The following is a 27,512-nucleotide window of genomic DNA, read 5'->3' as shown; positions in this document are numbered from 1 at the left end:
CTTTTAGTTTAATTGCTTATTACAGATTAATTACGTGAAACCGAACTTAACCACTATAACGATGTCTGAAAGTGTATTAAAATCCAATAACAAACAAGACAGCAAAATTGACGCTAAAGACTATTACAATGCCAGTGTTAAGTGTGATGTCAGTGACGGTGGTGATAAAATAGTGATGAAAGTGGAGAGTGATGATAGTGACGCGAAGGCTGTGAGTCAGAGAGAACATCGGCTGACGAACATCATCGAGCAGCTGAGGAACCAGAGCGAGATCAGAGGTCAGTTAAAAAAAAACCGGCCAAGTGCGAGTCGGACTCGCGTTCCAAAGATTCCGTACATTAAGAACGACTCACGCTTGACCTCACATTTTCTAATAGGTTTTCCTGTCATCTATAGGTTAAGAACTATTTTGGGTTTTGTTTTCAAAATTTTAGACCCAGTAGGTAAGTAGTTTCGGAGATAAGGGGGGGGGGGGGGAGATGATCGGACAGATAGACAGATAGATGCACGAGTGATCCTATAAGGGTTCCGTGTTTTACTTTTGAGGTACGGAACCCTACAAAAGGAATTTCTTGTACAATTTGCATATAAGTTCCTAAATGTAGGAGAACGCCCCATACCCCTTTTCACTTTAACGTTGGGGAAATGCGTTGACGAGTGTACGCATGCCACCTGGTACAGGTGCCGTCTAGAACTGTGCCGTATGCATAATTATTAGACCGCAGTTTGACTTCTGATTCCTGTGGTGGTGGTAACGGCACCACTTTTCAGCCCGGCAACATCGAGTTTCTAGAAGCCTAGGAGCACCACTACAGGGATCAGAAGTCAAACTGCGGTCTAATAATTATGCATATGACACAGTTCTAGAGATGATGGTCTAGGGAGAATCCGGAGGGATGACGGACTATCCAGTGATCGGACTACAGTCTATGTTTTATATGTAGGTGTTATTCTATTAAATAGAGCGTTTGAGCTGAGTTTCTGCTGTCCAGCCATGATGTGTATTTTTTATGAGATATATTTGCGTGCACCGAACTCGTCTCAGTGGGAAATAGCCCTAAAGTGCAACGCCACATGCAACCATGCGAGCAGACATTTTCAATGTCGATCTAATCCTTTGCTCAAACGTTTGGTTAGGAATGTTAGGCTGATTTGAGTTTAATTGTAATCATAGTTAAAGATCTATTAATCAGCTAGTGCAGCCTGGCTGAAACGTCGGAAAAAGGGTGAAATCTGATCGCGTCTGACCCGTTAATGACATTAATTAAGTTCTATTGATACTTTGTTTTATTTATAACACAAATATGGATATACATAGTCCTCCTCTTAGCTTTCGATGACAGCGACCCTAAATAAATATTTGGCGTTGTCTATTGTAAACCCTAAAATGGCTGGCTAGGCCGAACTTGCTCCTAAATACGCTATTTATTGCACGTGTAACAATAAAGTTGGCCGGTCGTGCCTCTCCCTTCGTAACTGCATGGCGTTTTACGTCTAAGGTTGTGGGGCGGTTATTTTAAATATAAAAAGGTTAACATAATAGATATAAAAGGATATTGGAAATGTGATTCATGTCGATGACAAAAATTACTGGCCCGACACATAAGACCCAACATCACACCCACAGTGACCAATTGACCATAATACATTGATACTTATAATAGTGTTAAACTGGTTTTATTTTACTTCACTAAGCCTTTACCTAATACTAGTGATAGGCATCAGATGGTATTAAGCAATACCTATATTATTAATGGTATTAAGTTTGCATGCACTACCTATATTTATCGGATTCTTCAAGCCGCTGTTACTTACTTGGTTAATTTACGCATGTAGCTGACTTTCACGATACAGGCTTAGCCCAGTGTGGAAGTCGTCGATAAACTGGATACTGTACTTAAACAATTCTTCATGGTTAATAAATAATTTTTACTTTTTTTTTATACTTGTCAAATATTGCGTATATAGTCATGATAACTATTAAACAATAATGTATCGTTGGCGTTCTCGTGATATCTTTAAATAACATGTAGGTTCTTTACAAGAATCTGTAAACTTTTTCGCACACAATTTACTCCCGATCCCGTTACCGACGTCAGAGTTAACAAAGCACACGTAAATCTAGTCTAGAGCCAAGCCCCTTGAACCGTATCCTACCTTTGCTCGATGTTATCACACGCATGCAAATCGTTCAGTAGATTTATAAAAGTAATTACGGCGAGACAAAAGGGCACGCGCGCAATTAGGTGCTCTTGCGCACCGACGCCTTGCTATGGCTTGCCGTAGCTTGCCGTACAATCGCTTTAGGAAACCAGTGTAGTACGGGCTACCGACCTGGCAGTTTACTCTTCTCGATATAAATTGGGGGGGGGGGGGGGGGGGGCAACAAATTGGGCTGGATATATGTTACACATAGATGTTCACTGCTAAACAGTCTACCTACATTGTTCCGACCCACCACTAAAGAAAAGCCAAATTATACAACTTGTCATCTTAGAATACCTATATACCTATGGTGTGAAAACAGTTTTAAAGTTTTCCTTTTAGCTTCTTTGAACATATTAAAAATACCTTTGTATGCTCTAAAGAAATAAAGCTCTAGAAAATCATGTTATTTGGCTAATTTTCCTAATTTTCCACAAAATTATATATATGGACTATGTCTGTTTAGAGTGTTTAGTACGAACCAGCGCATTCGCCTCTCTACCATATTATCTCCTATATGGTGCGATTTTGAAGGATCAAGATCAAGTATATCACAGTCAAAAGCGTTTACTCAACAAGCGTTCTGAACATCTAACGTCCTAAATCTTCGGTAACAATGGCGCGATCGTTGATACACTATCGCGCGATCGCGGTGTTTCTGCTCTGAATTAGTTTGTTTAAGAGGAAATGCTTGTTTTAGAAATTGTTTCACTATAAGTGCATCACCTATTTAGCACCCAAAGGATTATATTTAATATTCCATAATAATACAGGATGCTCAGGTGATAGCCAAAGGATTTTGTGTGACGCTGTATTTCTGATCTTATAAAAGAGCCTGAATATTGCAAAGGATTCGGTCTAGTTTTCCAGATTTCTTTTCACATGACTCAGTGTAAAGCGCCTTTTATATCTCGCTATTGCGTCAGTCGTCGTTGCGCTGTTATGTCGTTTAGTTAATTTTTGCCTAAGCTTATACACAAAGGGCAATCTATAAAAGTAAACTTTACAAACAAATAATGAAGAACTTATTTAGCATACAATACATACATATAATAAAAGATCATACTTTTAGTAAAATACACGTGACTGAATATTAAGTATCTACTGCCGTATTCGAATTTCAAGATATTCACAAGAGACGACACGAACTAGATCCATTCTAGATACGTTATAGTTTAGATTTCAACTAGTTCTCTTTTGCAGCGCAATTCGGGCAACCACAATGTCACTTTTACGATAGATCGTGTTAGATATCTATTAGATGTGAATTAGATCTCTAAGTAATATCTTGTGGAAATCGTTCAAGAGTATCTCCAGAATCGCGGAGATATCAAATTTGACAGGTTAGATCTTAAACATATCGTTATCGTATCTTGGCGATGTCTAAAAGATATCGAATAGATGTCTATTACAAAATCCGAATCGGGCCCTAGGGGCCTACTCTTTTTCAGAGCTCCGACGTAGACGTAGACGTCCTACATAATTTAAGACTATTTAGTGAAAAGCATTTCTTCTTCTTTCCCTTCAAGTCTTAAAACCTAAACCTGCATGCACATAGCCTCTATTTTATCGGTATACCAGGCGAACATAAACACTAAGGCGTAGAATCGTCTCTTTAACGAGCTAGGGGTTAATGGGCGGCGCGTGTCGGTTGCAGTTTCACTGCGCACGCGCTGACCCGCCCTGCAACACGAAATTACACAGTTCTCACCATAGACTTATGGTCCACATTAGCTTGAAAGGGCAACCGTTGCCTAGAATCCGGTAGTGTGGATTAGTGGACAATAAAAATGATATGGAATTAAGTGTATAGGGAAGAATGGGATGCAGAAATGGGTTCAATGTAAACGTATTTGCGGCAAGAGCTTTAATGTGCTTTGAGTGTAGGTATAGTTTATAGTCATTGACTACGTGCGAAGTGCATGGTGGAACTCAACGATATGGTGAAAATGTGAGCTTTTGTGGGTTTAAAACTTCTCACTCTTAACAGAGCCCGTACCATGAGTCACTGACAGTGTCAAATCAAAACTGACATTTACGCTATCGAGAACGTAATTTACTTTCTATACACCTCGTTTGCACTAATATGCTAGTACGAGCGAGATGTATAGAAAGTAAATTACGTTCTCGACGGCGTTTATGTCAGTGCCAAACTGATGGTAGCCGTACAGACGTGCGCGCGTTTCTGCGTTTTACTCTACCAACGTTACCTACCTAACTTAGGTCTACCATACCATTTAACTTCACGGATGGTAAGTCGTTAATATGGTCGTCAAGACTTACTGTATGGAGCTGATTTGTATTAAACAATTAAAAATGTAAAACATAAACTTATTTTAGTCCTAAAATTAAGCTATAGCGGATTTTTGTGGTCATGTGTCTTGAAGCTGTTATGTTGGCACCACTGTCTTTAAAAAATCTATGCTTTCTAGTTATTTCAAAGTTTTATATGTATAGTAAAAGCATATTTCATTTAATAATTATATAATAAGAAAACTATAACGATGTAAAATAAATGTACGCACATTTTTCCTGTAATTAAAACGGCTATCTAGTATGTCCATAGCCAGGTCGTAAAAGTCCACTCACACACAACACAACAGCAGGCATTATCGCAATCAAAGATAACGAATATTATTTGCCATTCATTTCATGCGTGCAATACTTGAAACAGTGACGTCATCGTCATAATGATTCTATGTACAGTGTATTCTTAAGGGCCCCACTGATTACCAGTCCGCCGGGCGATATCGGCCTGTCAGTTGATCGGAACTGTCACCTTTTGCGTTTAACTGACAGGCCTATATCGTCCGTGTACTTATATAAATAACTCACTCTTTCGAGTTCGTATAAAAGTAATTAATCGAAGAACATCTCCCCAACGGGTAGTATTTTTTAATACGAGCGTAAATAATAAACTTATTGGCAAAATGTTCAAATAATGGTTTTAAGTAAGTAGTTTAGTTTAGTTTAGTAGTTTAGTGTGTTTTTAAGAATCAGACAACACACACTTGTTTTAACCATTAATGCTAGTTTTGAAATTAAATACTTATGCAATATATATTTTTCTTTTGCAGTCATAGACGCATATACATATTAATAAAATACAGTCAAAGCCAAATTAAGTAGATTAGGCGTGCTATTTATTAATTAATAGGTCAGATTTTATGAAAATATATTTTTATTTGTAATGAAATGTAAAAAAATACTGGAGTGAATTTTTTGTTCCCTCTTTCCTATCCTTTTGTCCGGGTCTGCCTAAAACGCACTCTGACTAATTCGCGTTATGCCTAGACCAATTGAGAAATAGTCGAAATAAGACTTAGGCGTAATGAGTTTTTGTCCTAAAGCGAACTTAGCACATTGAGAATCGGACGTATTGAGATTTAGTGCAAAAGCGAATTTGTCAGTGTGAGAATAAGACTTATTACGTATTGGTCTAAAAGCGAATTTGACACGTGCCATGTGTTTTCGTTGACGTGCATAACGTGACTGAAGTCGGGCCACGCTGTTTTCATGCCAAGTGCTACATGAAGTATGGAGTTTATGTATGCATTCTTACTGTCAAGCTGCACAGTTAACGTGGTCAGAGTCTTTCTCAACTTGATCTCCTCTATCAAATATTAAGCTGTAAAACGTTGTTATTTCCCAAACGCCGCGATTAATCAGCACTCCGTCAATCAGATCTAATTAACATGTACTGACTCCACCAGATAACGAGTATTTAACTAATGAATTAATAAATCGGCGTCGAGAGACCAAACTTCCGACACGATAGCGTTAATCAGAGTGCGCCAATTTATGCGGCGGCGCGGCGTCGCTGAAATACGGCAAATGGTAGTCAACTACGACCACACCGCATCCTCGAAAAAAATACTGATTTCTTTACTTTCACACAAACAAATGTAAACTCTAACTTATTTTAGTAAAGGTTCAAATTAGATTGGCATGGGTGTGGTGGATAGATTGTATTGGAAGTAAAGTGGATTTAGAGAGCATGCTCAGTGATCTATAGATGGCGCGCGGAGCACGGTCCAATCTGAACGCGCGATGTAATGGTGGCATAGAGCAAGATTGTTTCAGAAGTTTCAGCAATGAAATGGAAGCGTAAAGAGCACCATAGAGTTGTCCAAATTTCTATGAAAATACCATCACTGGTCGGTTAGCAATCGTTACAAAACTGACGGTCAATGTCAAATCCCATACATTTTGTCAGGAATGTGACGGTTAGACGACACTGAAACACGACTTAAGTCGCGCTTTAAAGTACAAGTTAAAATGAAAATGCCCTTATAAATGACACATCCCTCACTTTGTTCTATTCACGTGACCCCGGTTCTGTTGTGTTTCGTCGAAATGTTAGCTTACACGGATTCTATTGATACTAAAGGCCGGTTGCATCTAACCGTCTGTAATCGTAATGTTCGCTAAAATTGTGTTTTGTCGGAAGTTTTATTTATTTATTTAACAATATATTTACACGGCATTACAGACAAGCCAATACACCGAGAAATTAAACATTGCAAAATACATAATAAACAAACACATGAAATATATATTTATAGATCTCTCCGTCTGAGTTAGGGCGTTAGGTATCTCAAAAACGTAAAGATTTTTGTACCCAAATACCAAAATATTCAAGCAAAAGTTTTAACTACTGTTTGCTTTAGTTCAGCCTGATATTTTTTCCCTGGTTGTCCAAAGTCTCAATGAGTTCTTATCTTGACGAATGTAGGTACTTAGTGTTAATCTACATGAATCACTGCGTTATCAGAGGTAGCGTCTGGGTTTTGATTATATCAAGATAACTTGCGTTACATAGTCAATGTCCGCGAATATAAATCCGAGTACAAATGGTTAAAATAATACCTAATTTCATAGAAGTTGAATTTTTGTACAGCGTAGCGCGCGACACGTATACTCAAAGTCGCATAGGCCGGCTAAACAAACGCACTTCTTTCAGACGAAGTTTTGTTTAGTGCCAACCAAGCAAGGATCGATAGATTATTTCCAAAATTAGTCCAGCCAGTATATATTTGACAATATATTTGACAATATTTGACACATACTTATACTATTTGCTAGGTGGTGCACGACTGGAGCTGCATTCATTTTGTCGGACTTTCTACGTTAAATTTTATGGAGTAAAATTAGTTCAAGCGGCTGCCGCTAGTACTAATGTCGGACATTCCATAAGATTACCTGTGTTTGTGGCGATCAGCGCCACTTCCCCCTCCACCGACTTCGCACCTTGCCATATTATTCACGTCTGCCGCATGCATCCATATAGGTGGGCTAAAATAGCCACCAAGTGGATACCGCAAAAGAAGCGCAGGCAGGCCCAGGCAGAGATGGCGGGACGACTTAAAAGACACCTTCATCAGTAACTGGCCGGAAAAAGCACAAAACCGGGAGTTGTGGAGATCGAGGGGAGAGGCCTTTGCCCAGCAGTGGGACACTATAACGGGCTAAGAAAAAAAAGTTGATTATGTTTAGTTAAATTGGAACTATGAATGGTCTATTCTACGGTTACAAACGCCGGGATAGTCTTTGCGCGAGGTCGCGTGCGCCGGCGCCGTTAGCGGCCGCTAGAAATTTATAATGATCGATATTCGCCGCGAATGGACCTTGCTCCGGTTATGCGAACGCGGGTCGCCGTGTTTTCATGTTGGTAAACAATTATATTTTGTATTTTATCCCGATTCGGTGTATCTTGATAGTTATAGGACTTATTCAAACTTATTATCAATCGGAAATCTACCTACGAGTATAAGAATAAGAATAAGAAACCATTTATTGCAACACAAAAAGCATACAGGTTACGAAACATAAAGGGATTGAAAAAATAAGAATAATTGTGCGGCAAAAGGAACGGGCTCAGCATACGCTGCGCCAGTCATTTCATTACAAATTGCCTGCGCAGCGCTGATTTTCAGTCTGTCCCCTTCACTGAACCACATTGTCATTTACGCGGGTTAAAAATTTTCTAAACAAAAAACAACTACAAAGATAACATCTCTAGTTAAAGTAGGTAATAATAGTTTATAAGTTTTGTTATTGGATAAGTTTTATCTCAATTTTACAGTTTGCAATTAATCAGAAATACTTTTTTAACAGTTAGAAAAACAAAAACCGACATTATTATTAGAAGTATGTTAAAAATCGTTTTGCAGGACTATTTTTACTACAAATGAATATTACAATGTGTTAAATTACGAATTAGCTTGACATTAACAACTGGTTAAATTTATAATTGCACAGATTGCACTTCATGTCCTTGTAACAATAAAATAAAATCTTGCAATTTAACATAAGACTTCTGCTAAACTAATAATAGCCGTAGGTATCGATATAATTAAACCTTTTAAGTATATGTATGTAATAATGACAGTACAATATTTGATGTCATCCAGCAGAGCTGATATGGAGGAAGAAGATAGATAGTGGAACTCTTTGGTGTAATCCTGAACATATGTTTTTTTTATGAGTACAATTTAGGGACAGCGTTAGGTGTCTTAGGGTACTAGGGTAGCATAAATAATTATGTACTAACCTTTTTCAAAACAAATTTTAGTTTTTTTTTTAATTCGAGTAAAAATTTTACAAAGTCCTAATATCGTTTATGCTTCCTTTAAACCTTTTTTCAAAGAATCCTTGTCACAGATACCTATACTCGTAAAATCTTTATTGATATACTTAAGTTCAATACAAACATTCACGATCTTTGCTTTTTATTAGATTGTCTGTAGACAGTTCTTTGATAGGGGAGACCGGGATGATAAGATGAAAACATTCGTTCTTTCCATTGTTTTTAAGACCGCTACCCGGTCTCCTGTTCAAGTATAGACATACCGTAAGAATATCGTAAACAACCACTTTAGTGTATTATTATTGTCATTGACACAACATCCCGTTAACGTAACAAAAGATAAACACTTTCGCTTCAGTAATTAAAGTAAGCTGACGGCTGCCGTGTTTAACATAATGACTGGCTATTAATTTAACCACTTTCCGATCAGTACATAGAACTGAAATGATAGTATATTTTTTTGCTGAATTATGTTCTTTTTTATTAACAAAGTAAGAACATGCTCAAATTTAATACATTTGTGAAGAGTCTCCAAAAAATGTTGTTTATTATATTTTTTTTGCAAGATAAACCGTCATGTACATTGTACAATAGTGGTCAAGTAATTCTCAAGACGATTCCAATGAGACTAAGTTTAAAAAGCTTACGTATAAAATGGCCAGCGAATCGCTTCGCAAAAGATGATTATATATCTTAGATTAGCTGTAAAATGCAATGATCAGTTAATAGATGTATTATCGTGGGTATTAAAAATCTGTTTTAACAAGGATGTTGAACCATACACCTAGGGTTTGCAATCCGGATCCGGAATGTATGAAATTATCCGGATCTGGATCCGGATCCGCGGATCTTCCCATACATTTTGGATCCGTCGTGCAAACCCTACATACACCTCCCGTGTTGTCCTTAGGGCTTTCAGGTGCCTAACTTGTTTTAGCCCTTTTTTCACTAGGTTTATATATCCACCCACAAACCAATGTCCTATTGAGTGCATCTGAATATGCCGAAGGTCCGTCATAAGTCGCTTGTCAGTTTTAATTAAAAAAAAGGTATTAAAATACCACAGCAACAAATCACCGTAACATCTAGATTTCCCCCGGCGTCACTCGCACCTCGCGTAAATTCGCAAGTGCGTAGCGCACGAAAGCGTGACCACAGTCGTTACAATTAAAGATGTACCGATCTAGATAAGCGGGTGGCCCGTGCAGACAATATGCTAAAGTCTAACTATCTGCCCTTGTGCATTGTTTAAACAGGGGGTCAATGAACTGGGTAGTGAACACTTGTAATTAAACGTCTGTACGCTTTAAAAACAATGTTTTTAGGGTTCCGTATCCAAAGGGTAAAAACGGGACCATATTACTAAGACTCCGCTGTCCGTCCGTCCGTCCGTCCGTCTGTCACCAGGCTGTATCTCACGAACCGTGATAGCTAGACAGTTGAAATTTTCACAGATGATGTATTTCTGTTGCCGCTATAACAACAAATACTAAAAACAGAATAAAATGAAGATTTAAGTGGGGCTCCCATACAACAAACGTGATTTTTGACCGAAGTTAAGCAACGTCGGGCGGGGTCAGTACTTGGATGGGTGATCGTTTTTTTTCTTGTTTTTTTTTGCTTGTTTTGCTCTATTTTTTGTTGATTGTGCGGAACCCTACGTGCGCGAGTCCGACTCGTACTTGGCCGGTTTTTAGGCATTTAATAGGCAACACAACAGCTTTTTAAAATTTAACTAAGTAAAAAATGTTCTAATGAAATTATTACTGTAAAATAAAATTCGCCTTTTGTCTATGGACTTATGTAATTGCCCAAAAAATACCTAGAAGTTAAAACACGACCTCGATTTATTTATATTTTCTACGTATAGGCATTTGTCTGTCACTATAGTGACATTATATAATATGTAGAAGAAAGACTCCGTAATAATTATACATCGTAGGTGTAGGTAAGTTATCCGCTGAAAACTAGAGTTCATACGTTTGATCATGACGTGTTTTAAAATCCATTTATTAGGCTAATTTTTCAGAGCAATTTGTAATATTTTATTCTACTCACAATATAAAGAATCAACAAACAACCCAGATCCCAAACGAACACGAAACTGCCACTGCGCTACCATTAGAGAAGCGCTAATAAGCCAACACTCCCATTCCAATTCATCAAAAGATTGATTGATCACGTGTGATGCGAAGCTGTGTGCAGCAATTAGATCTAAGCGGATCTCAGAACGAAAAAACGGCGGTCAACGACTCAACACGCTCCCATTCCTACATATGACCTACCGTCATAACCGTACACCCAGTTAGCTGCAGAGATGTAGCGTAACAATTATTAATTGCGAATTAACATACGAGATGGCGTAAAAAGCAAAGATCGATGCACACGACCGCCCGCTAGAGTAGCCAACCGACCGTTGAGGAATGTGGATGAAATATAGTGGCCAGGTTTTAATTAATTTTGCTTCGGTGAAAATGCGAATCTGGAGTGAGTTATGGGTACGGGAGCTGGGGCGGCGGGGCATAGAATGTTGTGGAGTTTTGGAGGGGTTTAGAAAGTTATATTTTGGTATAAATCTAGAGTTGACCAGATTGAGTGAAATGTTGGGTTTGACGTCAAATTGCCGCTACATCCTTCAAAGAAAAAGACATTACCTGACTCAATACTTTGTTTCTATGGTTCCCGAAAGTTTAGGAGCATTATTTGCGCTGTTTAACTGTTACTACATGCACTTTAACTGTACTACTTAGTACTTAGTTACGAGTACATATATGGAAACTATAAGAAGTTATAGTATAATAATATGTATGTACTGCGAATGTGTTTTTGTCCTCAATGATTGCATGTCCTTAGGAAGGCTAGATCCACAAGAATTGTGTTGCTTTACTACCTTTTTGGCTCACTTAAGGGACACGATTGACCTATCCCAATAATGAAGTATCTTTACTAAACATATTACAAGTACTCGGCTAGTTTAAAAAAAAAAAGAAAAAAAAACTTGTACTACCAACTCCTATTTCTTTAAAATATTACATGAACCTAACACATCATACGTTTCCACAAGACATTTCCTTTTTACATTAAATCCACATCAGTTTGTGCGGGCAGCCGGAAGCAAAGTGCCTCCGTCTAGGCGCTTGACAGAAAACAATTACCTTCCTTTCATACCCACTTGCCCTTCAAATTACACTAAGATGCAAGTACTCACTTTCGTACAGAACCTTTTAAACGACTTAACATCTTATATCTTTTAAATACAGTTGAAAATTATTTACGTATTTAAGGTACAGAGTTTATTATATGTCGTTTGGGAATAAGCAGGGCAGTGCTAGCGGCTCGATTGTACCCAATTATATGAGCTAACTGGGGATAGGTTACAGAGCGTTGCAATTAAAGGATCTGGATCATAGTATAGTAGATCAAGATAAACTGGATCAGTGGACTGATGAGATGGCTGTAGTAGAAAAATACTTTCTAAACGACGTATAGTTGCTCACCATAGTCTAAATCATCATCACAGGCCTTTCCGTCTATTGCAGACGATTTATGCATTGCTGTTTAGACAACGGGTTTGGTGACTGTGTGCGGGTGTGGTGTAGTCTAAAAAGCTTAAACAATTTCAGCGTATGAGGTGTTATTAAATTCGTCTTAAATTTATTTTTAAATATTAATATGATATGACGTACGAATTAACATATATATTACAATTATTATCGCGCACAATGTGGTATGCAGATTACTTTATTAACAAGACAACCATTATTAACGTGGACTAGACTGAGGTTGACTCGAAAATAGTTATTTGCATTACAAGGGGGCAAAGTTGTTGTCTGTGTGTGTTGTGTGAAATCTTTAGCGCATGGTAACAATAATGCATTAACCTAACATGCATCCTAATGGCAAAATATGACATATCTTTGACACATATCGGCAAATTAAAGTTGAAACCCATGATACAGATGAAAGTGCAGTGAGAGCCTGGCAGTGGTATGATGGTACCACAAATGATGGTAAGAATGTGCCACAATGTGGCAGGCAGGTAATTAAAGCAGTGTCACAGCGTGGATGTGTCCCGGCTACCGGCGCGGGCGCGGCTAATATTTTATCTGCGCGGTCTTCATTGCGATCGCGAGCTGGACACGTTTTATCGATATTTATCCATTTTTCTTTGTAGAGAAAAGGTAAAAGTATCTCGCTAGATTCTAAAGCAGCTTAGGAAAATATCTGCATCTTACACAAGACTAATGCCAACAACAATGCTACTTACTCTTTAGGTAGGCATTGATTTGACCTACATTTGTGTAATTTTTCTATTTAACAATTTAAACTCTCGCGTTTTGTGTTGCTGTTTGTTCGGGTTTAGGAAAAAAAAGTTAAATACAAATACAAATACAAATGCATTTATTTCATTACTTTTAGTTAAAAAAAGTTAATAATGAAATTTAATCGCGTTAGACCCGTTAATGGCATTAATTGAGTCTAAACTAAATTTGCCCCTAACCTGTAAACATAGTGGAATCATTTATCTTATAAAGGGTGAACGACGTAATAAATAAGTACCTCAAAGTCATGTCAAATAATATTATGTTCCTACACGAAATAAAGTTGTATCAAACGTAGTGTAGTGCACCTAGGGCTTGCAATTCGAATATTCGAATTTGTCGAACATTCGACCTGTTTTGATATTCGAATATTCGGCCGCTCAGGTTTCGAATATTCGAATATTTTTTATTACTATAAAAATATCTATGTCATCCGCTGTAGTTACAGTTTCTGTGTGTTTTCCGGGTATTTACAGTGAATGAGGAACGGTAGGTACCCAAATACGAAGGACATAATATTTTTACTGTATTCACTAAAACCTAACTCAATTTAAAAGAAAAAGAAAACGAAATCAAAAAGTATGTTATTTTTACGGTGCGTAAGTTTTAAGTTAAAGGGCCATTCTGTTTATTCAGTACAAGCGTACGTTAAGCGAATTTTTGAAGTCTAAACCTTGCCACTTATCGCAATTATCAAATTTAATCATACCAAACCTGCCCAACTTGGTAATCTAACCATGCACCTTTAGCTCACGAATAATCCACCCAGTAGTCAACTAACTTTTTCCCTTAAATATTCCAATATTATATAATTAGCCGACCATTAGGAATAAAAACTTGCCAAAACAAATAAAGTCAATAAAGATTCAAAATACAATGGAATTAAACGCCTTTTTACAAGCCTCTGAGTGACAAGTTAATTTAAATCGGAAAATAATTACCTACTAAAAAATATCTTACATACCTAGGTGTTTGGATGGTTTAAGTTATAATATTTCACGCAACGGCGCATTTATAATAAGTTTTATCTAGAAATATTAAATACGTCTAATTTTGGCGTTTTACTTGTTTTTATAAATGTGGGCATCTCATAGTAGGATGATAAAATCTAGTCAATTAAGTGGATTTCTGCCAAATATCATTAGTTTTAGCAATATGTGAAAAAAGCTTTTGAATAAAACGACAATAAACCGATTTCTCGTTCTTTTTCTTATTTTTTATAATATTCGAATAATTATTCGAATACGTCGTCAGAAAAAGTCCAATATTCGAATATCTGAAAGTTTCGAATATTTGCAATCCCTAAGTGCACCCTTTTGGCATGCATCTACATTAAATCATTGGCAGTTATTAATTTTATGAAATATAGGTGTTACGTACAACCGGTCTACACAACTGACGAATAAAAAGTCGACATCGACATTTTTCATAACAACTCGCGGCCACCACTAAAACAAGTGAAAGAGGCGTGCGCTGGTTGTTCTCATTAATCTTTCATTTCTACGTTATATTATTAGAGGAACGGGTTTGCACGGATGCTGGGGGGTTGGCGGGGTAGCCCAGTGCAGGGAGGGGGAGTGAACCTTCGTGAACCCTGGTAGCACCTGCCACGTCCGGTTCGGAGGCTCGTTACGATTTAGTTCTTAGCTTGAGGTCAACAGGGATGTTTTATCTCAGCTGTTTTCGTTTTAATTAGAATAGCTAATGGTGAACTTATATCAAATTGGAAAGGCGTTTAGGCGTATTGTTTTGTAACGACATTTCAAATTAACGATAACACAATAGGATTGTTCACTCCATTTGATACAAAAAATTACATTTATTGTGTAATTTTTATATTTGTTACTTTAAACATGATAGTTAAGAAATTACTGTACCGTGGTGGACAATTGGACATCTCAGCCGTAGTCATAAAAAAAGAGTATTGAAATACAAATTTCCTATTGCAACGAAAATTTTGTCTTGTCTTTCTCAATGCGAACCGCTAATTAATGAAATTCGCCTCCATCATCTGCATGATCCAGGTATCCCTAAAGCAAGAGTTACTAGGTTGTTATTGAATCAATGCAATAAGTTTCATCTTAGGTCTCGTCACCATCACGTCAGACAGGTCAATCACAGGCCAGTCTGTAATAAAAAATCTCTCAACCTCATTGACATCGAAACATTTTCCAGCCAGATCACATCCCGATGTATCGTATCATGTAAGTCTCGTACACACTATTAAATCGCACGTAACACACTTCCAGTACATTTGTTGGCCCCGAGACATTCGTAGCTGCTTTAATTAAAAATAATTTGTAATGTACACTGCGGTCAGGCGCTCCTTAATCGGTAAGGGCTATTGGTTTCAAATTTATCTCCTTGGGATGCTATTGCTATGGAATATCTAGTATTTGCTTCACGCTAACCAATATAAGGGACCACTGTGGAACATAACGCTGTATAAATACAATATAGGACTTTAGTATATTTTACAATAGGTATTAATTGAACCCTTGGGTATAAATTAGTTCCTTTAATGTTTTTTTTTGTTTGAAGTCTATACCTGAAAAGAATTTTACAATTTATAGGCGGACGTTTTCTCTACATTTTGTCCATGCTGACTCGCCGTACTGTCTGATTATTGTGCTGAAAGTTCATGGAGGCCAAGTCAGGTAAAGAAAAGCTCGAATTTGGCTGCTGATGTCACGCACGAGATGGTCGGAATTTGACGAATAGTAGGTAAATGCCTTCGCTCAGTAGGTAAGGTACACCTTTGAGTAGAAATCTAAAGGACATTCTTATATTCTGTCCCTGTATTATTTTTGACATGTCTTACGTCATATTATAAGGAAAATAGCTCACCCCCGCCGAGTTCTGGTTATAACTGTAAATTGGTTCTATGAGGCGAGTGCTTGGCATCCAATAGGAATACTAACCCCCTTCTGAAAAACGTAGTAAATGGGCGTCAGGCCGTACAAGGAAGCGCGGTTTCTTGTTCGGTTGCGGTTCTTGCGGCAGTCTTTATGTCTTCACTTATGACGGTCAGTCTGTAGACGTGTGCGTGCTAACATTTTTTTAGAAGTGAGGATAGAAGTTTTTCATCACACTTGCTCAGAAAGGGCGTTATTCTGCACATGCGTACATGGAATAATAGCCGATATTAGGTACTAGGTACTGCTATCAGCAAGTCGAGTTGTGCGAACCAAATCGATATTTTTTTTACTGGCTAAAATTGAAAAATAGTAACATTAATCATTCATTGGTGGTTATAATGGCAAGACAGAAAATTTCTGCCTTTTTAGGGTTCCGTACACAAAGGGTAAAAACGGGACCCTATTACTAAGACTCCGCTGTCCGTCCGTCCGTCTGTCACCAGGCTGTATCTCACGAACCGTGATAGTTAGACAGTTGAAATTTTCACAGATGATGTATTTCTGTTGCCGCTATAATAACAAATACTAAAAACAGAATAAAATAAAGATTTAAGTGGGGCTCCCATACAACAAACGTGATTTTTGACCGAAGTTAAGCACGCGTCGCACGTCGGGCGGGGTCAGTACTTGGATGGGTGACCGTTTTTTTTTGTTTTTTTTTTGATGGTGCGGAACCCTCCGTGCGCGAGTCCGACTCGCACTTGGCCGGTTTTTTCTTCTTTTAAGAATAGAGAGCGAGTTTCGATGGTGGTTGTTTTACACCAGGTGGCTCATATCCCTTTGTACGAGTAACACGAAACTAAGTCATCGTACCTAGACAAATATGTGAGTGTAAATCGTATTTATTGTTTCTATGCTCCAAAGCAATCTGTCGGCACATACACGCGCCACGCAACAAGGTCCACCCTATATATCAAAATGCGTCCCGTTTATCTCCTTCCAACAATCGAAGTAGGAAATTAAATTCTTCCAATAAGCAGTAACCTTTACCATTCAACTAATTATATTTTAGCCTCAATGCCCATCAGAATAGGGTTGAAAGTTTTGTTATGGGTTGTGACCGGGGTTACCATAAATCAGAGCGGCTAATAATCTGCGCAATTGATTTACTTCATTGTAAACAATTTGCGGGTAGCGTCGAGTGTTGTTGGCCAGTGGGCATTGTGGTAAGGTGTCGTGTAGGGGCCGCATGCTGTATGGAAAATGTGAATTAGTCTCGGAACTAATACAGCACGTAGGTAATTATTCGATTTATTCGGTTCATAAGGAATAAGGGTCGAATTTTAGAAAATCTCTTCTTATTGCTTGCACAAATCTAATGCTTAGTTAATTAATAAAAATATAATTTGATCTTGTCACGAAATGCCATTTTGATCAGTTCACGCATACCTAACATAACCTAACTTAGGTTCGACTGTTTCATGATGTGGCCAAAACGATTATTTCATAAAATTATTGCCACATGATGAAATGATCAATGCTAGCCATGACATTTCCATGTGAAAAGTTTCGACATTTTCGCCTGCGAGACTATTTCACTTGTTAACTAGAAGTGAGGAGTCCATTGACGTCCAAGGACGGGCTAATGGGGCACTAAACATCGTACTAGTTCAGCGGTGCTACCCACGAATTCCAGCCAATCGTGCAGTCTAACGCGACTAGTTACGACTAATAGCGCGCGTAATGCGAACTCGTCAACCAATCGCGCGCGTCATGCGAACTCATCAACCAATCGCGTTGTAGCGATTTCACACCGCTATACTAGCCCCTGTCATGCCTCATTATTATTGCCCGTAAAGCCAGTCCCTAGATATCTATGTCAATGGAGGAGTCCCATTTTCCCTGGCGGTGTGGTGCCACTAGGCGTGGTGTTGAGTCACCAATTACCGGGTGTGAGGCGTCGGTATTAATTGCATGCATGTTTTATGCGCGACGGGCAGTGGGTTGCAGTTCGGCCACGGTCCATATTATACTATGTAGCTGTTTTCTATAAAAATAGATTAAGAGTTTTGTTTGTAAACCTTATTATTAATGTGTGCAATAAACAGTACATTTTTTTTTATTACTAATGGATTTATTAGGTCAACCTAGGTAAATGCAACTATGGGGTTAATGCGTCTATTTAAGTTATTTAATAAAGCACGTAAATTACCAAATCTCCTGTCAATGTCATCTACCTAGTGATAAAAGCTTGAGCTACTGGTAGTATAAAACGTAACATAGAGGGCGTTCTGAGTCAGAGTATGCAAGTTGTGAAGAGATTATATGATCTGACCATCCGTATTCGATAAATAACGAACAGACGCCCGTATCCCGGTACTCCGGTTGACCGTAATAATTTTTATTGCAATGTATAACTATTTTGATTTCAAGTAGATCTCATAGAGTCAAATAATTTAAAAATAAAAACGTACTACTAAGACGTGACCTTATTATAGGTCCATTTGTCATTGCGTTGCCAAGATTCGTAATAATAATTACGAGTATATCTAATAATCGGTACCTAGTTTAAATTCTACACAAAGAATGACTCGTTTTTTTGCCTGTGAGTGCAAGGATTCGATACTCAAGTGGGTGCAGGGTGGGTATTTTTCGTATCACACCACGGGCTCGATCAACAAAAAAACGGAAGCGGAGATAAATATACACAGACATATATTAAAGAAAAACAAATATACACCTTTTTATTAAATTATTATTTAAAAAAAATTAAAAAGAGGGTAAAATTAAGAGCCGATACGTTTCAACAATAATTGTAAATCTTCGCATCACCTGCTTCATATTTTAAAGTTATTGCATCAACGAAAGTAACTGCTGTAGTATTTGGAGTTTAGTGAAACGCAGGTTTTGAGGAACACTTATGTTTTTATTATAATATTAATTAAGTTACTTTTACAGCAAGTACTGATAGTTAGGGAAGCTTCTAGGAAAGAGGGTGTGGTCACCTATTTGACAATACATCTCAATGTTTTAAAAGTACGTTCGGAAATGTTCTATACTGAAACGTTTGTTTCGGATACTAGTACCACAGATATTACATCTTCCCCTTTCTTTTTTTAAAAATTATACATTCTCTTTCCCCTTTTTTTTTAAGTAACTCTGCATTATAAATGAAAATACATACAAAGTCTAAGTTTTAACTAAATACTATACTACAAATTTGGTTTTAGATTTACACATAGTTGTATTTTTAAAAAATCAGTATGCAACTGTACTTACATACTACCTTATGACTAATAATGTATCTATGATAAGTACCATACACACTATAAGGATCTATGTAGCCCCACACTCAACCAGTAGCAGAGCACCGGAAGACTACCAATCACCCAGGTCGAACATGATAAGAAGTCCTAGTGTACCTAACATTACTATTATTATTTATAATATCATAGGACCTCAGTCCCTTGTTTTCAACAATTTGGCCTTGTAGCCACTTATTACTATTACAGTCTTTCTTAAACCAGACTTTCTGGCCAACAACAAAATTATTTTTACTTTTGGTATTAGCATTATAGTTAATTACATTTCTAGATACAGTCTTATGAAACTCACTTCTAATATTAATATTCAGTCTTGGTCTTAAATATGTAGATGTTACAGGTAATTTAGTTTTTATTTTTCTATTCATTAACAACTCAGCTGGTGAAAACTTAGTGCCACAAACAGGAGAAGATCTATATTGTAAAAGCGCTACCCTGTAGTCTGTGTTGTCCACCTGGCATTTAATAAGTATTTTTTTAGCAATTTGTACAGCTCTTTCCGCCATACCATTCGACTGTGGGTACCTAGGGCTGGTATAGGTAAATTTAAATCCCCATATATTAGCAAAATTTTTACATTCTCGTGACTCAAAGGGAATATGATCACAGACTATCTCACTTGGTACACCAAATATACAGAAAATATCTATAAGACTACTTATGACAGTCTTGGCACTTTTATTACTTATTGGTTTTACTTCTAGCCATTTAGAAAAATAGTCATATATCACTAGATAGCTTTTATTTTTATATTCCATTATGTCTGTTCCTAGCTTTGAGAAAGGTAAGTCTGGGATGTTATGACATAATAGTGGCTCTTTTGTGTTGTTATTTTGGTAAGTTTGACAAACAAAACACTGTCTTACAAAACTATCTAGATGTTCATCAATTTTGGGCCAATAATACAGACTTCTAGCTAGATTTTTCATTTTAGTCATACCAAGATGGCCTTCATGCAATTTTTCCATTATGTGTGTCCGTAAAGATTTAGGTATTAATAATCTATGATTCATAAATAACAAATTATCATCAACAGTAATATCGTTTTTGAATTTAAAATAATATTGCATGTTATCAGGAATATGTTTTTTATCTGGCCATCCATTTTTAGTAAATTCTTTAAGACATGACAATTCTGTATCTTTATTAGTTTCAGAAATTAATTCTTTTTTAAATTCATTAGTGCACTGCAAGTTATTTGCTAGGCCGACACAGTGAATGACATCATACATGTATGGTTCATCAGTTTCATTACCGGTCATGAACGCACGTGACAGCAGGTCAGCAATATACATAGATTTACCTTTAAGGTACTGAAATTCAATGTCATATTTGAGTAATTTTAATTTTAATCTTTGAAGTCTGGGCGATGGAACCTCATGTATGGATTTTTTAAGTAAGGTTTCCAGTGGCTTGTGATCATTAAGAACAATGCACTTTTGCCCATAAATATAGTAATGGAATTTCCTGGTTGACCAGACTACACTTAAAAGCTCTTTTTCTATTTGTGAGAAATTCCTCTCTGATGCTGTTAAACTCCTCGATGCAAAACAAACAGGTTTTCCATTTTGAAGTAAACAACAGCCAAGGCCATCCTTTGAGGCATCACATTGTATAACCACCGGTTGTTTTACATCAAAGTTCTGCAGAACAGGTGCCTCGGTGACATGCAATTTTATTTTATTAAACGAATTTTCATGTACATCTGTCCATAACCAATCTACATTTTTCTTAAGAAGTAATTGGAGTGGTGATGCAATTTTAGCCAGGTTAGGAACGAATTTTCTTAGGTAATTTACCATTCCTAGAAACACTTGTAACTCTTTTTTATTACTGGGACTTTTAATACTGTTAATGGCTTTTATTCTGTCGGGGTCAATTTTCATACCTTCATGAGAAAAGATGTGACCAAAATACTTGACTTCATTCATTTTATATTGAAATTTATTTTTATTGAATCTCACATTATGTTTTTTAGCTCTTTCAAACACTTTTGTTAAAATTGCATCATGCTCCGCTTCACTGTCAGCACATATTAATAAATCATCACAATAAATTATTACTCCAGGAATGTCCCCAAATGCCCTTTCATTATATTTCTGAAAAATTTCAGGTGCTACAGACAACCCAAAGGGCAATCGATTAAATTTGTAGCAGCCAAACGGGCTATTAAAAGTACAAAGATCACTGGATTTTTCATCTAATTTTATGTTATAAAATCCTTCCGATAGATCAAGCACTGAAAAATATTTTTTATTTGACAGTCTGGGGACAATCTCCTCAAGAGTAGGTATTAAATAGTATTCCCTGACTAGCACACTATTAAGATCCTTAGGATCTAGACATATTCTCAAACTCGAGCTGAAATTAAGAAAATAGAGCGCGTTGCTTCATGATGTGTTTTATTTTGATGTTTTACGATTGGATTCTGATTGTGTGGTTATTATTCAGAAAATGTTGCAACATTTAGTGTCGGATCCATGATTTTGGTTTTGATTTGGTTTGGGGGCAACAACAAAGTGGCCCCCACATCAGAAATCGGCAACCTTATTCGTATTTCAATAATTACTTGTTTATGTGCTAATATCGATACCCGAGGAGCCGAAAAGGTTTCAAATTTAAAAAGTGGAATTCGAAAGGTTTAAAAAGTAGAACCTTGAACGTTACGATGGTCTCTAGGCAGGAGGGTTAGGTAAACAAACTTTGCCGCCGAGTGAAACCCGATTTTCCACCACAACAACGCGAGGAAAATACTAATTGAGATACATTACAAATCCAATTTTAATATAAGTATATATCAAGGTTTAAACATTACCCTCTGTTTAAAGTATCTAATTCCCTCTAATCATCCTCTAACATCAATAAATCGTTTATTATTTCCTACACGTACTGAATGCAATCACCGTTACAAAACTTGCAAAGTGCAATAAAATGTAAAATCATGTTCTGTGAACATTGAGCAGAATAAAACTCAGCGAACCACGACCGCACGCGCCTGTGGAGAAAAAGTTCAGATAATGTATGTAGATAACATAGCACCTGTAAAACAATAGAAAATACACTTTTAAACCCCTGTTCAATTGTAAGTCCAATTTACATGGTTTTAAGGTTCAATTTAGGGTGGTTTCTTTAAAGGATTTGGCACGTTTTGGAGTTGAAGGTGTGAATATGACCCCAGTGATGGGAAAAAGTGGCGCGTGCTCATGCTTGGTAATTATGAGGGATGTTGAGATAGTTATTAATGAAATAATGAATCGAAGCGAGTCATTTAACAATAATGTTTGCACACTTTTTTATGTAAAACGTACCTACTTACGTTTGAACTTACTTTTTTAACCTTTTCAGCGCTTTTCGTCCCATGCTAAAATGTGGCTTATACGCCAAATGGTTGCAATATGAAGAGCGAAAATAAACCTTATCTGTCAGCAGGAAAATTGCTTTGACAGCGTCCGTCATAGCCTTTTTAGTGGCTGTTGGCGTCATGGGCACGACAGCACTCGACCACTTTAGTGGCTCTTGGCGTTGAAAAGGTTAATCTATGCTATCCAGTTTATGGGGGACGCCTAAAGGAAACTTAGTTTTGATGATAAAAGATTTAACAATATTTTCCGGTGGCTCACACAGAAAAATATTTTTATTTTTCTCGCAAATCAAGTATGTACGACTGATTTTTTGCCACTGCATTTTTTGGTATAACCTATTTATAAAAAAAAAATAACTTCAGTTTAAAAAAAAATTAGTAAAGTATATATATAGATACATAATAGTTTATTCATCACACATGGTATAGTATGGCTCTTCTGAGGTGAACTTTTCGCTTCGAACCATAATCTTTCAAACAAAGGCCATTGTCTCTATTATCGCAAACCCGCTAGCTCGAGCGTTAGCACGTGCCAGTACAACATTCATATTGAAAAACAACCGGTATCGTCATATTATTAAGGTTCAAATTTAATGTCACTGATATTCTAGATATTACGTTTTGGTAGTGTAGGACGATAGACCGCCCCGAAGCGATACGGCACTCATATTATTTTGATACTTAGTGTGGTGTTAAAAATGAAACGTGGTTACATATTTATTATATTGTTTTATTTAAATTATTAGCTTGCGGTGGTAAATGTAATAATTTACAAAGGTGCAGCTGCAAGCATTGTTATTTTTTGTTATCTTTAAAATAATGATACCTACTGTGAAATTAGCACCTCTGATGTGATGCCGACGCATAGTGACAATAAAAACACTGATAAGGATTTGCGACCTGACCACTATTGTTTTGCATAGGTAAATACAATAGGTTTATGAGAAGAGCGGTGTGCAAGATCCGTGTGCATGAGTACTGGGGCACATTATTTTATCATTTAGCGACCCTAAATCAGGCTTTAGTCGGTTTTGAATATACTAACCGTGTGCTTCGTGTTATTTATATAATTACTCTGCCCGATATTGTTAAAAACTTGATGACCTGCTTACGTGACCCTGGATTTTGATTGCAAGAAATTTATTATATCTGATTTTTTATGACACGATTTTATCTAGTAGTAAGTACGTATAACTCTTTATATACCTACACGGAAAAATGTTGATGATACCTATGTTAAACTTATTAATCTTAAATTTACATTGTTACCTTAGATTTTGTTATATAACAAATATACAACGCTTTATCATAAAATATCTGGGTGACCGAGCTTCGCTCGGAAAACATATAAAAACTCGAAAATGCGCGTTTTCCCAGAGATAAGACCTAGCTAGATCGATTTTTCGCCCCCGAAAACCCCCATATAGCAAATTTCATCGAAATCGTTAGAGACGTTTCCGAGATCCCCGATATATATATATATATATATATATATATATATAAATAAATAAATAAATAAACAAGAATTGCTCGTTTAAAGGTATTAGATTAAATAACCACGTTTCATTTTTAACACCACACTAAGTATCAAAATAATATGAGTGCCGTATCGCTTCGGGGCGGTCTATCGTCCTACACTACCAAAACGTAATATCTAGAATATCAATGACATTAAATTTGAACCTTAATACTATGACGATACCGGTTGTTTTTCAATATGAATGTTGTACTGGCACGTGCTAACGCTCGAGCTAGCGGGTTTGCGATAATAGAGACAATGGCCTTTGTCTGAAAGATTATGGTTCGAAGCGAAAAGTTCACCTCAGAAGAGCCATACTGTAATAGGTACATTTAAAATATATGTCACCGTAAAATTGTAAACACTCGTCATATTATAATCTCGCTAGTTACATTATAAACTGACGGTAGAGAGATTATAATCTAACCTAACCTAACCTACGTTAGATTATAAACTAACGGGTTCACAATCTTACGGTGTCATATACATAATGTACACAATATCTATACTACTAACAAGTGCGACTAGTCAAAAATTAATTATTAAACTAAGGTGGTATATGGCTTTCCATTGTGGGTAATAACAACCACGGAGGGTGTATAATATACAGTGTGTAAGTCAAATACGGGCAATAAATTAAACCAGATATAGAATTTACCTGTCTTATCATTAATTAAGATGTTTTTTTAAGTTACACTTAATTATGACCCCGTGATTAATTTTTTCCACATGCACCGAGCAGCAATGTACTGTAAACATTAAGAAACAAGATGATAATGACATTACGAGATACGAGCTTTTCATAGTAACTGCCAACAAGCGTTGACAGTTACTTTAAAAAGCTCGTATCCCGTAACGTGTGTGGTGTATTACATTGCGGGCCGAATTATTTTGTATGGTTATAATTTTCAATGCATTTCTAAGTAAAATCTATCTCAATATACTTTTTAGGTCCTATGCTAACCACCGTTTAAATATTCGCCCGTATTGGATTTACACACTGTATACACTGAGCAAATGAGCAATGGTCTGATATAATGATATACGTCTTTGATTTTTAATAAAAAAAGAAATCAAAAAGTCACATGAAAGAAGCGGTTTAAAAACCTGTTAACGTGTGTTTGCTTGTTTGTTTTTACTACGAAAGTGTAAAGTTTAAATACAACTGATGCGTAAAGGCACAGATTTCTTATAAAAAGGGCTATTAAAGCCCGGAAGGTATCACCGATTATTTGTATCGATAAATTATAGATTTCTTCAGGAAACGCCGATCACCTGTCCAAGAAATTACCTATCAAAGAAAACCACATTGCCCATCAACGATTTCCACCTCTTCCGGTACACTCGGCTCAAAAAACGGCGGCAAAAAGCGGATGGATCGCAAACGGAGCGCGTGCGCGGCGCGTGCCGTATAGTCAATTACAGTTCACCTTTATTACATACTCGTTACAGCGATGGAATGCGCAGCCGACTGTATCGCCGGGTCAACGGGGTTTTGCTTGCTGGGGGAGGGTTTGTTGAGACGTTTTTAGAGTTCCGTGGAAATAGGCTTCGTTATAGCGATTTCCGATCACACTGCAAAATGATCGCGACGATCGGGTCTTCTTTAGGAAAATCTGCATCGGATTAATCAAAATATAATAATAATCGGGTAAAGTCTCCGTAGAAAAAAAACGTTAGTAAGTTTGAATAAAATTTTGCCACCCTCAGGCATCTATATACCGTGTACCTACACGGTATGTAATCGTGTATTAGAACTATTGCAAGGGTAGATCGGGGTGAAAAGGTCCATTACCCTTTACTCCCAAATAGGGTACCTATATAAAATATAACAAGGCTTATACGCAATTTTTTTAAGGCAACATGCGTCCTTCGATTACAGACTTTTGTTTCAGAGTAAATCTTAATAGAGTTTAGAATAAAGCTAGCCCTATAACTATGTTTTAAATCTATATGCTTATCTTATAGAATATAGGCTCTTGTTAGGTCACTATTTAGCCTTTGTAGGTTTTTCTTAAGATGTATTGTATTTATCTACTAAAGTAATGATATATACCAGCGATTATGAAAATTAGATGCAATTTAAAAATGTTGGCATCTTATTACCGGAACCCTCTAAAATCTCAAAACGGAAGCTCGTACTGTATCGAAACTTACTTATTATCCTAGACTATGATTTGCCGTTGACAAAAAATGACAGTGCACCGGACGGTGACCCGTGCCGGGGCGTCGCATCCGGTGCCTTACCCGGCGTAATAGAGGGTCTGGCTCCGTAATCAGTGTGGGGTAGATCAGGGTATAATTGTATAGTTCTTAAGGAACAGGTCATGTGGGTGACAGGTATTGGTGCGTAAATTGATATACTTCTGAGGCATTTAAGGTATATAATAGTCTTCCGTATTTGTCTTACGAAGGAATCTGTATAAGATGTACCTTAAACGGTATAGGGTTGTTTATGTTATGGTTAATCGCATAGCATCTATATTCTTAAAAATGCGATGCCAAGCATTGGCGGTTTACGTAAGCTAGGAACTACTAAGCCTTTATAGATCACAGTGAATGATAATTTTGTATGAAGCAGAAACGTCTGAAAATGCTATTAAGATTAGAAACAAATTAAAAATGGAAAAAAAATCACTGTGTTGGGTGAGACTTGAACCCACGACCACTGGAATAGTGAATAATTTAAGCTGGTAGGTATGCAGCCTAACATCATACGTCGCCTCAGATGGTGGAGTAGAATAATGCTTAGAAACTTTTTGCATCTAAATTGGACCGACATAAATAATTTCAGAACCATGGAAATTGAAATAGGTAATAATGAAATAAAAAAAAACATTCGAGAGCAGTGTGTTGCTAACTTATTGTTAATGAGCATATTAATTAAGGATTCCAATCCTTTAATGCTTTTAGTTTATGGTGCAAGTACCTACTCGGTCACGTTTGGACAGGGTAAAGGGTCTGCATAGGTAAAATTACAGTTTTTTAACTGTAGCATTTCAATTGTCAACGTATTTGTATCGTTTAAACTCGTATAATTTAATTCTGCAGGCAAGCGTCTCTGAGTCATGTACATGACAATTATTTTTTGATTTATTTGACACCTTTGTGACACGGTGGTCTAGTCAAGGTGACAATCGCTATCGCTTCGCCATCGAATCGCTTTGTGTCTCTCTTTCACTCTTCCATATTAGTGTGACAGTGACAGTTGCGTTTCGTTCGAAACCTAGCGCTAGCGATTGGCATGTTGGCTACGAGGCCTGTTTCCCTAGTAAGTAGTATAAGTAGTTTTCGAGTATATACATAGATTTGAAAATTCTGTTAAATACTTATAT

The 27,512-nt window shown here is 36.9% G+C and overlaps 1 protein-coding gene across 1 annotated transcript in view; it reads left to right on the top strand.

Moving 5' to 3' along the window:
• The window catches only part of LOC134652749 (uncharacterized), a 44,762-nt gene that overhangs the window by 1,798 nt on the left and 15,452 nt on the right, over positions 1-27,512 (top strand). The window contains exon 2 of the mRNA XM_063507910.1: positions 26-278. Within this exon, the coding sequence (XP_063363980.1) occupies positions 62-278 (217 nt within the window). The 5' untranslated portion in view covers positions 26-61. The remainder of the gene's footprint in view (positions 1-25; positions 279-27,512) is intronic.

This window comes from Cydia amplana, chromosome 12, assembly GCF_948474715.1.
Source record: "Cydia amplana chromosome 12, ilCydAmpl1.1, whole genome shotgun sequence".
In the NCBI taxonomy this organism is placed as follows: Eukaryota; Metazoa; Arthropoda; class Insecta; order Lepidoptera; family Tortricidae; genus Cydia; species Cydia amplana.
The sequence above is the reverse complement of the archived record's forward strand: the minus strand, read 5'-3'. Positions and strand labels throughout refer to the sequence as shown.